Source organism: Sapajus apella, unplaced genomic scaffold (genome assembly GCF_009761245.1).
Source record: "Sapajus apella isolate SASKATOON/1434 unplaced genomic scaffold, GSC_monkey_1.0 scaffold97, whole genome shotgun sequence".
NCBI lineage: Eukaryota > Metazoa > Chordata > Mammalia > Primates > Cebidae > Sapajus > Sapajus apella.
Genome location: NW_022437037.1, coordinates 7295169 through 7310095, shown reverse-complemented (window position 1 = coordinate 7310095; position 14927 = coordinate 7295169). Strand labels below are relative to the sequence as shown.

The 14927-nt window shown below is 41.5% G+C and overlaps 1 protein-coding gene across 1 annotated transcript in view; it reads left to right on the top strand.

Annotated features, from left to right (window-relative positions):
* DDX31 (DEAD-box helicase 31) overlaps window positions 1–14927 on the top strand; it is a 76741-nt gene that overhangs the window by 13674 nt on the left and 48140 nt on the right. The window contains 7 exon segments of the mRNA XM_032257689.1: window positions 6513–6557; window positions 7856–7897; window positions 8671–8735; window positions 10431–10550; window positions 10683–10789; window positions 11870–12105; window positions 12860–13036. Of these exon segments, the coding sequence (XP_032113580.1) occupies window positions 6513–6557; window positions 7856–7897; window positions 8671–8735; window positions 10431–10550; window positions 10683–10789; window positions 11870–12105; window positions 12860–13036 (792 nt within the window).

Here is a 14927-nt window from a genome sequence, read left to right as displayed (position 1 = left end):
AAATGACCAAGGCCATGCAACAAGGAATGGTGAAACTAGATTTCTACCTCCGTTCTCTTTGGCCACAGAGACCAAACTCCTTATTCTGTGTGAAGCCACAGTGAAGGTTAATTACTGGCTCCTGTGCTGTAATAGGGACTAGCGTCTATGTTTTCCACAGTACCTAACATGGGACCTTTTAGGGAGTGATCACTCAAAGTCTGAAGGTGGTTTGATTTTTCGGCTATCCATTTATGCTCGAGTCTGTGTTGTATATAAAGCATTACATTTTAACCTATCCTAAGTTCCAATGTGGTGTTTACTTTTGACCAAGAAGGCTGAACTTCATATTTAAAACAGTGGTTTCTCATGAACAGTAAATATGAAAATAAGCACCCATTTAGCTGAAATACTAATATTATGGCAAGTTGGGCTGCTTCATTTTTGAGATTATCCAGAATTTATCTTTAGTTGTGAAACATGTTAAGTTAGTGCCTGGGTTGTGTTCCCTAGGAGGCCAGTTAACTGCCGTGACCCTGGGCAGAGGCTTCCTTTCAAACACCAGCCCAGGATCCCACAAATATAGCCCTCATTATTCTCAACTGAAGGGAAGTGGTAAGAGCGGAAATAGAAAGTGAGGGGAGTGCAAAAAACAGACAAAAGTTAATCGATTACTGTTTTTCTCAGTTTGGATATGCAGAATTAATGGTATATCTAGCCTACCTGATATTTGAGCGACTAAATAATCATTGTGTTGTATTGCAGTCCATAAACTAAAATAAAATATCTGTGAGTCCCAACTGATAACAATAAAGGAGGGAGAAGGGAGAATTCTTGATGGCAGAATTCTAGTAAATGTAGAAGTGACAGAAGTAGGAAGTCACCATTTGGCAAATGCCACGGTCAACTGTTTCAGGCATGGATTATCATAGATACTAAAATGAGTGGACGATGGTGTGTTGGGGGTAGGGGGAGAGAAGTGGTTATTTACATAGTCTGAAAGTATCCCTACACAAGATACTTTTTAATTACAAAGGGAAAAGCGGTAACTTTCCATTCAGGAAACCTAGCAGTCACCACCTTAACTAAATGATCAAGTGCATCACCAGTAATGAGAAATTCTGACCTCATGTGCCGCCTGATGCAATGTACTATGGAGGACACATCCCTTCTTGCCAAAAATGCATAACCTGAATTTGATCTTGAGGAAATGCCAGATAAACCCCGAATCAAGGGACATTCTGCAAAATAACTGGCCGATGTTTTTGGAAAGTGTTAAGGTTATAAAAGACAAATACTAAACAACTACCCAGATTAAAGGGGACATGACAACAAAATACAACATGTAGTCCTGGATTGGATCCTAGTTTGGAAATAGGACATTAACAGGTCAATTGATGAAATTTGAATAAGGTCAGTAGATTAATCAATAGTATTGAATTAGTGTTAACTTCCCAGTTTTGATAATTATACTATGGTTTTGGTAATTGATAACACATAAGGAGAAGCTGAGAGAAGGGTATATGAAAACTCCTTATACTTTTTATGCAAATTTTTTGTTGTTGTTGAGAAGGAGTTTCGCTCTGTCACAATCTCAGCTCACTGCAACCTCTAGCTCCCAGATTCAAGTGATTCTTCTGCCTCAGCCTACTATGTTGGCCAGGCTGGTCTCGAACTCCTGGCCATAAGTGATCCGCCTTGGCCTCTGAAAGTGCTAGGATTACAGGTGTGAGCCACTGCACCTAGTCCATGCAAATTTTTTGTAAGTCTGAAATTATAAGCCTGAATTCATTCAAAATGAATAGGCTAAGAATTATTTTTAATTGGTTAAAGAAATCCTACAAAATCATCCACAGATGGAACTCATTGTAGCCATTAAAAAAATGATATTTTTTCAATTACTATTTGTGAACTTGAGCAAATATTCTTGCCTTGTTACTTGAATTTGTGTGAAGCATTGACCCTGGCACATAGAGAATAATAAATGTAAATTTTCTGTAATCATGTAGCAAAGTCTCATCTACTTATATACTCCAGGAGAACGTCTTGCCAGTGGAGAGTTTTTTCTTTATACTCCTTGGAGAATTTGGACTATTTGAGCTGGAATGGCTTATACAGTTCTAGCCCAACCCTGATTTCATAGATCCGTGACTGCAGGATGAGAGAGATTTGATGACACACACGTCGGGGGGATGGCGTGGTGGGCAGCTCTGCTTGCTCCTGGGTCTCAGGGTAACTTCAATCAAATTGTTGCATCCTCTGTGCCTCAGTGTCTTTGTCTGTGGCACAGGGACAGTAGCAGCGCCTGTCTCCAAGGGCTGGGATCAAGGTTGAGCTAATGCATGTGCAGTGTTGAGACCCGACATCCAGCGCCTGGTGACATCATGCTTTGGCCATCATCAGCAGCATGGTCATGTGGCTACGTGGAGCGGCAATGATTTTATTGGTTATATTCAGAACCATTGATAAGCCATGTCATTTTTTATTTGCTGCAGTATTTTTTTAAAAATCACGAATAGGTCATTCTATTGAAGACTGGAATATTCTGTGGAAACACAGTTTTCTAAGCCTCAATTTAATTCATTTATATCAAGTAATACTCAATATAGTCCCTTGGAGTTCCTTGTAAAATGATTTGACCTGTAAAAAACTTATCTGGAGGGCACAGCAAATTGAAGGCACCCAACAGATTCTTAAATTACTTTGGTGATAGCATGAGAATGGACTGTTTTTCTTTGTTCGCACTGTTCAGTTATTTTGGCTCTGATTTTTTTTTTTTTTTTTAACATCGTATCCATCCTCCCTTACTTACTTGTGCCCTGTGAGGAATTGATTCTTCTTTCTTCTTCTCTATGTAGAAACACCTTTTGAAATGTCAGAATCTCCTAACGTCACGCAGTGGCACATTGCTTCTGTTGTACTAGCATATTTACCATTCCTGGCTTGCGTTCAGTGTAGTCTCAAAGTCGATGTTGAGTACAGACGGCTCTGGTTTGAATTCCAAATCCTTTTCTTCTTAATGGGTAAATGTTTCATGCAAAACACGAAAACCATACTCGTAATTGAATTTGCTGTTAACTCTGGGCTTAGCTTTGGCACTAACGTTGTTTTGATTCATTCATTCGGTGTCTTTAAGCACTTTTAATGTGAAAGGCACTATTGGCTTAGAGGCTTTTTTCAGACTACTTTGGTTTCTTTTTTTTTATGAAGGCTTTTTAGATATGATGCACCATATATGTTTTAAAAATTTCAAAGAGTGCTAAAAATATATATAGTGAAAAGTAAAGTTGTTCTGGTCCCACGTTCCCCTAGTGGCACAGCTTGCTTCTCAAGATGCCATGGTGGTTATTACCAGTCTCTTGTATATCCTGCCAGGGAAATTCTGTGCATATCAAGCAAACATGAGTGTGCATAATTCCTCTTACCACTTTGTGAAGTTTTGTTTGTTTGTTTCTCTGTTGGGCTCGGTTTGATACACGTGTAGTTGCTTTGTTAAGCAGGATGTTCTGTGCCTTGCTTTGGTTCTTTTGATGTCTTTGGAGCTCCTTAATTAGCACCATACTGGGTTGCCTTGTTCTTTTTGATGACTGCCTAGCATTTCATTGTATGTATGTACTGTGAATTACTGATTCCTTCTCATATTGGTTGGTGGAATTTACATTATGTTCAGTGTTTTGCTACACACCAACCACTGTAAATACTCTACAGTCTGAAAATATTCCACAACCTCATTACGCATAGATATGCTCTGTAGGAGAAATTTCTGTAAGTGGAATTTGCATTTTTATTTTAGTAGATAATTATGCCAAAATTAAACTTGAAAGGGAATATGCCAGTGTGCACTTCCACAGCGGTGGAGAAGGTCCAGTTTCCCCATGCCCTCCCAGTGCTCTCAGCTGCATTCGGTTTCTTCTTCTTTTTTTTTTTTTTTTTTGAGATGGAGTCTTTCTATGTTGCCGAGGCCAGAGTGCAATGGCATGATACCAACTCACTGAAACTGCTGCCTCTCGGGTTCAAGTGATTTTCCTGCCTCAGCCTCCCAAGTAGCTGGGATTACAGGCGTGTGCCACCACACTCGGGTGTATGGAAGGGAGGAAAAAGGAAGAAGAGGTTGAGTGCAGTGGCTCACGCCTGTAATTCCAACACTTTGGGAGGCCCAGGCAGGTGGGTCACATGAGGTCAGGAGTTCGAGACCAGCCTGACCAACATGGTGAAACCTGTCTCTACAAAAATACAAAAAAATTAGCCAGGTGTGGTGGCACACGCCTGTAATCTTATTACGAGGGAGGCCAAGACAGGAGAATCGCCTGAACCCAGGAGGCGAAGGTTGCAGTGAGCCGAGATCAGGCCATTGCACTCCAGCCTGGGTGATAGAGCAAGACTTCATCTCAAAAAAACAAACCCAATTCAAATACAAAAATGAATAAAGGACTGGGTGTGGTGGCTCATGCCTGTAGTCCCAGCACTTTGGGAGGCCGAGGTGGGTGGATCACTTGAGGTCAGAAGTTCAAGACCAGCCTGGCTAATATGGTGAAACAAAAAATACAAAAATTAGCTGAGCGTTGTGGTGTGTACCTGTAGTCCCAGCTACTTGGGAGGCTGGGGCGGGAGAATCACTTGAACCCAGCAGGTGGAGGTTGCAGTGAGCCGAGATTGTACCACTGCCCTCCAGCCTAGCAACAAAACAAGACTCTGTCTCAAAAAAAAAAAAAAAAAAAAAAAAAAAAAAAAAAACCAGGGCTTTTAAAAATACGTAAATTAAGGAAATTAGCTTTCTCTCAGTTGTGGCATATTTTCCTCCTGGGTTATCATTTGACCCTTGGTTTTGTTTAGGTATCATTTTTCCATTCTGAAATTTAAAAATTTTAGGTAATAAAACTTATTGGTGTTTTCTTTTAAGATTTCTTAGTTTTATGTCATCTGTTAAAGGGACAGCTTAATTCCAGCTTTGTTTTCCTAGCTTTATTTTTTTCTCACAGGACTTTGGTATTAAACCATCTTTTTCTTGCTGATATAAAATGACCCTTATATTATTTTCTAAACTTTGGTATCTATTTGATTCTATTTTCAACTTTCTTTGCTGTTACAATCTCTGCTCCTGTGCCAGTATCATTATTTGTAATTGTGTAGCTTTAAATTATTTTAACATCTGATACATTTTTCATAAATGTCTTGGTTATTTTTGTACATTTATTTTTCCATATGAACTTTCAAATCAGGTTGTCTGGTTATTTATGTTATTTTATATATACACATATTTGTGGCATTCTTGTTAGAATTACATTTATAAGTGATTTAGAGAGAATTAGCTTATATGTATGTACTATTGCATCTTCTTTTCCAGAAATAGGATGTATCTTTTCCTTTATTCAAAATTTACTTTATGCCCCTCAGAAGTGTTTTAAAATTTTCTTCATATAGATTTTGTGTATTTTTTTGCTAAGCTTATTTTTATCTTTTTTATTGCTATTATAAGTGTGATATTTTTTCCTTTCATTGTATTTTTTAACTTTTTATATTGGAAGGCTATTGTTTTTTTTTTTTTTTTCCCTTATTGAGAAGGAGTTTTACTCTTGTTGCTCAGGCTGGAGTGTAATGGTGCAATCTTGGCTCATTGCGACCTGCGCCTCCCGGTTCAAGTGATTCTCATGCCTCAGCCTTCCAGATAGCTGAGATTACAGGTACCTGCCACCGTGCCCAGCTAATTTTTGTATTTTTAGTAGAGAGGTTTTTACCATGTTGGCCAGGCTGGTCTCAAACTCCTGACCCCAGGTGATCCATCTGCCTCAGCCTCCCAAAGTGGTGGAATTACAGGCATGAATCAGTGTGCCTTGCCGGCTATTGATTTTTATATATTAGTTTTGCACTCAGCTACTTGACAAAATTATCTTGTTTGTAATAGATTTTTAGTTAATTCTCTTATGGGTTTTTTTTTTTCTTTCTAATTTTGTCTCCTACTTTCTAATTCTATATATCATATTTTTTTCTCTTGTCTGATTGTATGGGCCAGGACCTCTAGAACAGTATTCTAGAATGATGGGGTTAGTGGGTATATTAGTCTATTTTTATGCTGCTGATAAAAACATACCCAAGACTGGAAAGAAAAGGAGGTTTAATCTGACTTATAGTTCCACGTGGCTGGGAAGGTCTCATAATCACGGCACAGGGTGAAAGGCATGTCTTACATGGTGGCAGCAAGAGAGAATGAGGAAGAAGCAAAAGCAGAAACCCCTGATAAACCCATCAGATCTTGTGAGACTTAATCATAAGAAAAGCGGGAAAGACTGGCCCCCATGATTCAGTTACCTCCCCTTGGGTCCCTCCCACAATATGTGGGAATTCTGAGGGATACAATTCAAGTTGAGATTTGGGTGGAGGCACAGTGAAACCACATCAGTGGGCATCCTTATCTTGTCCCTTTCTTCGCTGAGATTGCTTCTGGTGTTCTACAACCAGCTACCCCTGTGTCCTGTCCATTTGGAGTCTGCCTTTGTTTACCCTGCTCATGGCATTTCTTTTCTTTGTGTCAACAGCGCAGTGATGGCCCCTATGTCTTGGTGCTTGTGCCAACGAGAGAGGTAAGCAGGCTCCCTTTCAGGGCATGTTTTAAGCACCTGTTTTCACCGATGTCCTGTTGAATTTTTCTTCCTACTACACAAACCACTGCACACCAGGTCCGTTTGCCTGGAAACCATCCTCTGGTTCTTGTCAAGGAGAAAAATTCAAGTAGTCTCTGAGAATCAGAAGTATGAAAAAGTATTTCTTATTGTCTAAAAACTGATGACACTATTAAATGTCAGTTTAATAGTGTTTTGAGTTCAGTTGCTAAAAAAAAGAAAAATTTTCAGCTGAATTCAAAACCAAAAGCAGTTGGCTCTGAAAATGAACCTTTATTTTTTTTAAGAAGCTACTGCTACAAAAAAAAAAACTTTAACTTTTCAATATTTTTCTTCTTTCTTGGTGGAAATCTCTTCCATCTGATCTATTTTATTTGCCTATGGAGACAACTTCAGATTAGGGTATCTGGTTTCTATATCAAATGCTAATCATTTCCTTACAGAGAATTGATCACAGAGATGGAGATTTGAAGTCAGCCCTTTATACAGCCTGCAGTGCCCTGTCTCAGCTCAGTCCAATGAAGGAGCAGGCACAGAAGCTATTAAAATTTTTATAGCAGCAAAGTTGCTACATCTCTAGGATGCTTCATGAATACTAAATATGTGGAAACTGTATATTCATCCTTTGAGAACGGGACTCTGTATGAGGCATTGAAGGTCGTCAATAGTTGTAGCTGACTTTAGTTTTCACTTGTTTTGTTCTGTAATGGACTTGTTGGTTTGCTTTTGTTTTATTGATAGAAAGTTGAGGAGTGACCATCTCCCAGTCTTCAGATACCCTGGCACAGTTGTAGAATACGGTCCTTGCACCTTTGAGTGAAGTTCCCAGAGGCTAGCATTTTGAACCACTATTCTGGTATGCCCTGCGTACATACAGTATTCTTTCTCTTCCTAAGGAGAGTCAAATTCAGGTCACTTTGTTTCATCCCCTTACATTTTTGTGCACCGCAGACTTGAACTTCTCTGTGTGGCACTCTGGGAATTTGAGCCAGCAGAGGGAGCACAAAACACTATTTTTGTGTATTTCCAAGGTTTAGACGTGGTGTCTTTACCCTCTTTTCCCAAACTGACAGGTTGCAGAACCAGCCTAAGAACAAGGTGTATTTTCAGAGTAGATTCTGTGTGTAGAATTTTTTTTCTTCTTAAATCTTAACTTGAGGTCCAAGTTTGGATCCTAATCACATTACATTGTCTTAAAAAAAAAAAAAAAGGTAAATAGGGATCTTGTTCATCATCTCTAACTTTTAAAATTTTTGCAGCTGGCTCTACAAAGCTTTGACACAGTCCAGAAACTGCTTAAGGTAAGGCAAACCATGAGCATTTTATGTTGTTTTCTGACTTTGAGGAAGGATTTAAGATACCAGTTTATTCTTTATTTTCAAAGAGAGAAGAATCATTTCCTTTTGCCTGGATATGTCGGCTTTCACTAGGTAGTTTATAGGTTTTTACTGATCTAAAGCTGCCAATTTCTAGCTTAGCTGGATTCTCAGTGATTCCTGGTGCATAAAGTCCTGCAATTCGTTCATCATAGTCACTAGCAAGCCACATACGGAAATTCACAGATACAACCTGATGGCAGTCCAGTGGAAAGCAACTTAGAAAGCTGCAGGTAGGGTTTGTTTAAGAAAGGAGAGTGAAGGTTGCAGAGTCAAAGCCTGCCAGCTCACCAAATTACATCATGAATTGATCCATCCTTCCTTTTATTCGGGGTGGAGAGTAGGGAAGGGTGTTGCTTGGGTTTTATCTTAACCCCCCAAAAGGCAATAGAATTGCCGAAATTAGTTTTCAATTCAGGTTCTGTGGGGAAAGACAGGGAAGCTACTTGAATGATTTAAGAAGCTCACATTTCTTTCTTACTGTGGTAGAAGCTGGTTATAGACCTGTAATTCAAGTTAATGCTGATAGTGAACATGGGTGTGGCAACGCCTGGGGATTGTGTCTGCACAATTACACCTTCTACAGTGGGAAGCTTCAGTTCTTTGTCATGCTTTTTTAAGGAAAGGGAATTGGGAATCAGTGTCGTATGTTAGTAAAGGGGGCTTTGCATTGACTGTGGTCTGCTGTCTTTCTGTAGCCATTCACCTGGATTGTGCCTGGAGTGTTAATGGGTGGAGAGAAGAGAAAATCAGAAAAGGCCAGGTAGGGAGAGGTTTGTTGGTTATTTCCTTCGTGAATCTCTTTGTCCTGCCTTCCTATTCGGTAAGGCTGGGTCCTTCTAACCCTGCTGAGGGCTTTGTCTCAGGCTCTGCTTCCTACTCCCGGTGCACAGGGACAGATTGAGTCAGTGGGGAGCGGTCACCTCTAGACGGTGCTGTTTTTTTAAAATATTAAACTACAAACAGGCTTCCTTCTGATGTTGCTAGTAACAGTGCTGTCACCTTCTTACCTCCCACCTCCCAGATGCCCGACAGCCTCCCTGGTTTAGTATACATCCACCTGGGCGTGACTCACTTTTATGTACATTGAGAGTTTGGGGTTTCGTTGTTTGCTTTTACAAAAACAAGACCATGAACTTATATAATGCTTTGCAACTTGCTTTTTACGATCAAATATGTTCATTCCTTTCTTTATTAGGATTTGCAGTGGGTGTTGGTTGAAAACTGCTGCAACAAGTAAATCTCAAATTGCTTCATTCTTCTGAAAATATTTTTATTGTGTTAGAGCTTAATAATTAGTGCTCAATAATGATGTACGTAGCCTATAACTGAGGAGTAAATATGAAGCCTAAAGCCTCAAAGCATTGGTTAGGGTTCAACTCAGCTGTAAATAATAACCATAATAACAAATAACGGTGGCACAAACACAAATACAAGTTTTATTTTTCTTTCACGTTTAAGAAATCCGATGGAGCCAGTCCAAGGCTGGCCTGGTGCTCCAGTGTCAGGGCTCAAGCTAGCTCTTTCTGTCTTTTTGTGCCACTATGGAAGGATTCCATTTTTAAGATTACCTCATAGTCGTAGATAGTCGCAGGCACTCCAACCATTGCATCTAATTTCCTGCCAGCAGATACAGAGATGATCATACCTGCTCCCTCTGAAGGTGCTTGTGTGATTGACATGTTCCCTTTACCCTTTTATCCCATTGCTAAAACAGAAACATGACTATACTTAACTGCAAGGGAAGCTGGAAAATATCCCCAGCTAGGCTGGGTGCAGTGGCTCATGCCTGTGATCCCAACCCTTTGGGAGGCCAAGACAGGAGGATGACTTAAGACCAGGAGTTTGAGACCAGCCTGGGCAACATAGCAAGACCTCCGTCTCTACAAAGAAAAAAAAAATGTGTTAAAAATTGGAGGCTTTTATTACTGTGGACAATAGGAAAATAGTTGTTTGGGGAATGAGAAATTAGACTTATTGTATATAACCCATGGGACAAAGCTGAGCCCCATTGTATGGAAGTTACATAAAGGGTTTAGCATAAGAAAAAAGTGTCCTAGCAATGGGAGCACATTGGCATGGGGTAACTTGCTCAGATGATAGATTCCCTGGCACAGAAACCTTCAAGAACAGGCTAGATGACAATCTCTTTGGAAGGTTCTAGAAAGGATTTATGAATCAGATAAAGAGCACTGGCTTATGTAGTTATGATTCCTCTCAAAGTTAAGGTTTTGTGATTTTAATGTAATTTCAGATCTTAACAGTTGCATTTCACAGTAGAGGGAAAGGCTCGAGCACAGCTTTCCACCCAGTTGTCATTCTGTTTTTCATGATTTCAGGCTGTGGCATGTTTGCACTGTGCATGAGATGAGTCTGCCTCCTTTGCCTTTTTCATGTGTTTTCTATTGGTGTAGCCTTGTTTGATTTACTTCCTTTTATGATATATAATTTTAAACAGACTCCGCAAAGGAATAAATATCCTTATCTCAACTCCTGGACGTCTTGTGGATCACATAAAATCCACAAAGAACATTCATTTTAGTCGGCTGCGGTGGTTGGTGTTTGATGAAGCAGACAGGTGAGCCTCGTCCTGGGATGATGACAGGTGGAAGAGAAGGGCTGTTTCCGCTCTCCTTGTTGCGACTTCTCTAGCCCTTTAGACCACATTTGCTCTTCATAGAGATAAAAATTTCTTTTCTTACAACCACAGAATCCTGGATTTGGGTTTTGAAAAGGACATCACAGTGATACTTAATGCTGTAAATGCTGAATGCCAAAAACGACAGAATGTCTTGCTATCAGCGACACTCACAGAAGGTGAGTTGAAAAGAACTGATCGGACCTTCTTTGTTCTTAATGAAGAGGAGGGACCTGGATTGAATCCCGGTTGTTTATTGCAGCGATTCTCAACCTCGGGGAGGTGGGGGCGGGGAGAGAGACGTCCTTCGAAGACTGACTCTGCAACTCTCTATTCTGCACTCCCAGCGTCCACGCATCCGCTTTTCATGGGGTTTTTTTTTTTTTTTTTTGCGCTTGCAGCCCACAGAGAGCAGGGCCCTTGCACTGAAGATGGTGGCGTTTTATCTGAGTGCATTTTTTATGTAATCATTCTTCCTCCTAAAGAGCTATTGAACTTAAAAAAGATGTTATTGAAGAAGCTCATCTCTGTCTTCCATCCATATGAGATGGAAATTCTTAGCTCTCTTTTGTAATTGGGAACACGTAGGCTTAGAAAAGTTGCATCACTTCACCAGAGTCACCCCACACAGTGAGTCGTTGTCTGAGCAGCAGTGCGGTGCTCGTGCTCTCGTGTCTGGTTTCCTTGGTTTACTAGGCCACATTGCAAAGTGCCTGTGCCAGATGCCGTTCATGTGGCCCCTCACTGTTCTCCATGTTCTAAGTAACATTAATTTGGAGGGATAGCTCATCAAAAAGGGATTCTGTAGTCAAAAAAGTTTGAGAAATGCCCCACATTCCCCCACTTGGATATTTTCAGGGCACATTAACACAGTAAAGGTCCTGAGAGTGCTGCTTATAGCAAAGAAGCTTTTGTGAAACCTTTGAAATCCAAGGTTTGCCATAACTTACTTGACCAAAGAACCCTTATGGGAGGTGGGGGTGGGCACAGTATCTGTTGCTATTCTGTGGATGCTGTTCTATAGGTGAGTGTTTGTGGAATGTTAGTGTGGGTTGGTTGGTAGGCTGTGGAAAGAAATTGGTAGATCTCTGCCCTAGTGCAACACACACATTGGCACTAGGGCAGATCAGTGCTGGGACTTGATGATACCCATGGGGACTTTCCTAACATATATGGGTGGCTGCCGTGGGGGCCGCACGCTTTGTGACCAGTTTTACGGTGTGTTTGCCATCCGCTTTGCCCTTCTCATTTTATGCAAGGTGTAACGCGGCTGGCTGATATCAGCTTGCATGATCCAGTCAGTATTTCTGTCCTGGACGAGAGCCATGACCAGTTGAACCCAAAGGACAAAGTGGTCCAGGAGGTCTGTCCTCCACCAGCTGGTGATGAGCTGGACAGCTTTGCGATACCAGAGAGTCTCGAGCAGCACGTGACTGTGGTTCCCAGCAAACTGAGGCTTGTCTGCCTGGCGGCCTTCATCCTTCAGAAATGCAAGGTAGGCCTATGGGTAGAGCCGACTTGATCCAGGGAAGAAAGGCTGCTTTCTTGTGTTAAGCAAAGGTAGCAGTGAGTTGAGACACCAGGAATCAGAGAAGGTTTTCCAATTTCTCTCTGTGTTCCGGAGGTGGACTTTGATGTACGTCCTTTCAGTCAGGTTTTAGGGTTATGGTAAAGAATCAGAGGTGGGTAATAGCCACGATGTTCAGCTTGAAATCTGTCCTCTGTGTCTCTCCTGTGACATTAGGAACATCACAGGTGGTGGGAACAGCTGGATGTGAGGCAGACCTAGGGGCTTGTGCTCATGTTTCTCCAAGAATCCTGGCATTTGTGTATTTATTTACTAGATTTCTGTGGTAACTTTCTCTGAGATGTGGGAAAGAGTGGAAGGGCTGAAGGGTGACGCTTCAGGATATTCTGCATATGTGCGGTCTCAGCCAGGTCATGTTGCGTGTGGCAAGCCCTGGACGAGTGAAAGGAATGCAGCTCCGCATAGCTACGCTCCAAAGTGTGTTTATTTTTGTCAGATAAGGAAAAGCTGTTGGAAATGATCTCTGTGTCATTTTCTCTCCTGCATTCTTTGTAGAGTATCGCTGTTTTTTTTTTTTTTTTTTTTTTTTTGAATAAGTCAAAGGTAGTCAGCTTTGTTTCCAAGTAGGGGTCAGCATGACCATGTAGTTTAGAGAAATACTCGTTTTAATGTCACCTAATCTTAACACATGTGGGTTTTTTCTCCCTTTGTGTCGATGTAGTTTGAGAAAGACCAAAAGATGGTTGTCTTTTTCTCAAGTTGCGAGCTGGTGGAGTTCCACTACAGCCTCTTCCTGCAGACCCTGCCGAGCAGCTCAGGGGCCCCGGCATCAGGGCAGTTGCCATCTGCCTCCACGCGATTAAAATTCCTACGACTGCATGGCAACATGGAGCAGGAGGTGAGCACCGATCTCCCTGTGGGGTGACGTGGCCCCAAGGGGAGATGGGGACAAACCTGAGTCCGGCAAACCCGTTCTTTAGGCTCAGCAATGGCTACGACCCTTGCACGTTCCACTGGGCAAGTCAAAAATTAGACGAAAATGGGTGACCCACTGGAACTCGAGGGGATCACCCTGCAGGATTGATGTGGGCTAAGGCAGTCTATTGTTCCCATTTGCTTTTGCTCCAGGAGCTGTTCTCTTCCACCCGAGAGAGCTCACAGGCCCCGACTTGGCCTGAATCTACCTCAACCAGCTGTTAAGGCAACAGAGTACCACTAAGTAGCTGGCACCAGGGAAGGGTTTTGCCTTTTTAGTACCCAGTGTGTAATTAGGGCTTGATGTCTTCAAATTAAGAGCATTAATGGAGCTAAATTGTGGATCCCATATGGTACTGCTGAGCACGGCTGCTGTCATTGTCAACAAGACGCAGCGCTGCACTCTGAACACTTTTGGTTGGGAGAGGGTACTATGAACCAAAGGGGCTTCGGGTTCCCAGTTCTTTCTCGGCACAGAGTGAGATTTCCGTTCAGGAAGAAGAGTACAACATTTCCCCGATTTTAGGGACTTGGTTGTGTGAGCCGCATTCCTCCGCCCTTAACTGGGCTGTTGGTTAGGGAGTCGGGGTGGAGTGTGGGAGTGAGATTTGCTCACTGGAATGGGGAAAGAAAGGACAAGCGACACTCGGAAAGAGGAGCCATTTTGACCTAGAGGAGAGGTTACCAGGCAGCTTTGAAAATTATAAAGTGAGAACGAAAACTGGAAATCAGAATGAGATTTGACTTGAGCCAGCTTAAAAGACCGTAACGCTTCAAGAGCTGAAAGGGACACTAGAGCTTTGACATCTTCCTAAATAAGTCCAGCCCCTCTTTGCTTTTGCTCTTTTATTTGAATAATGAAGTAAATGGAGGCCCAGAAAAGCAAACCTGCTCAAGGTCACTCAAGGACACAGGTTATTTGCCACAAGGTGATATAGAAATTCCTGAATATTCCAGCCCTTGCGCATTAGGTAAACTCTAGGTTTTTACCTTCAGACCACTGATTGAATCAGACTTGTTGATTTTATTTTTTTAATACCATTCATGGTTTTGTGTTTTCTTTTTGTTTTAAGCTTTGTTACTAATCCTGTGGGTCTGTTTTTACTAGAGGTATTCTGCAGCGTTGATCCAAGGGTGATGTGGGAAGCTGGGTGTGGACTCAGAAAGGTCTAGGGATTTGCTGTAATACATCACACAAGTCTATAGCTTCATTATACAGAGTATAATGTTCATCTCACATTGTAACGGGAGTAGTCTAGCATGCTGTTTGTAGCTGTGCCCTCTGGGGCACACTGCTTGTGCTCTTGTCCTGCTGTCATTTGCTGGCTGTAGAATCTCAGGTAACTATTTAACCTCTCTGTGACTCAGTTTCCGTGTCTCTAAAATGGGGATGATAACTGTACTTCCTTTAGGGTTGACTGAATTAATGCAGACAGAGCTCTCTGTACACAGCACACAGTGAGTGCTCACTAAATGTTAGGCGCCATCAGTCCTATTGTTATTCTCTGTCCTTCCCGAAAAGTTCTTTTTTTATAGTTTAAAATTGTTATATTTAATTGATGCTGTCTGTTTATTAAGTATTTAGCATTTGCAGTGGAAGACAGGAGGTATAGTATCCCTGTGTTTTATTTTGTAAGTATCGGGGTAAGTTTTTTATTCTAGGCTAAGCTGAAACAGTGCCACTTACATCTTCCTGGCCACTATCCTACATGGCCTTGGAATGGTCTCCTTCGTTAGTTGACACGGTTCTGCATAAGTTGATGAGCGTTGGATAGAAGTTACTGTCTGCGCAGTAGTCATGATGAAAGCTCAAG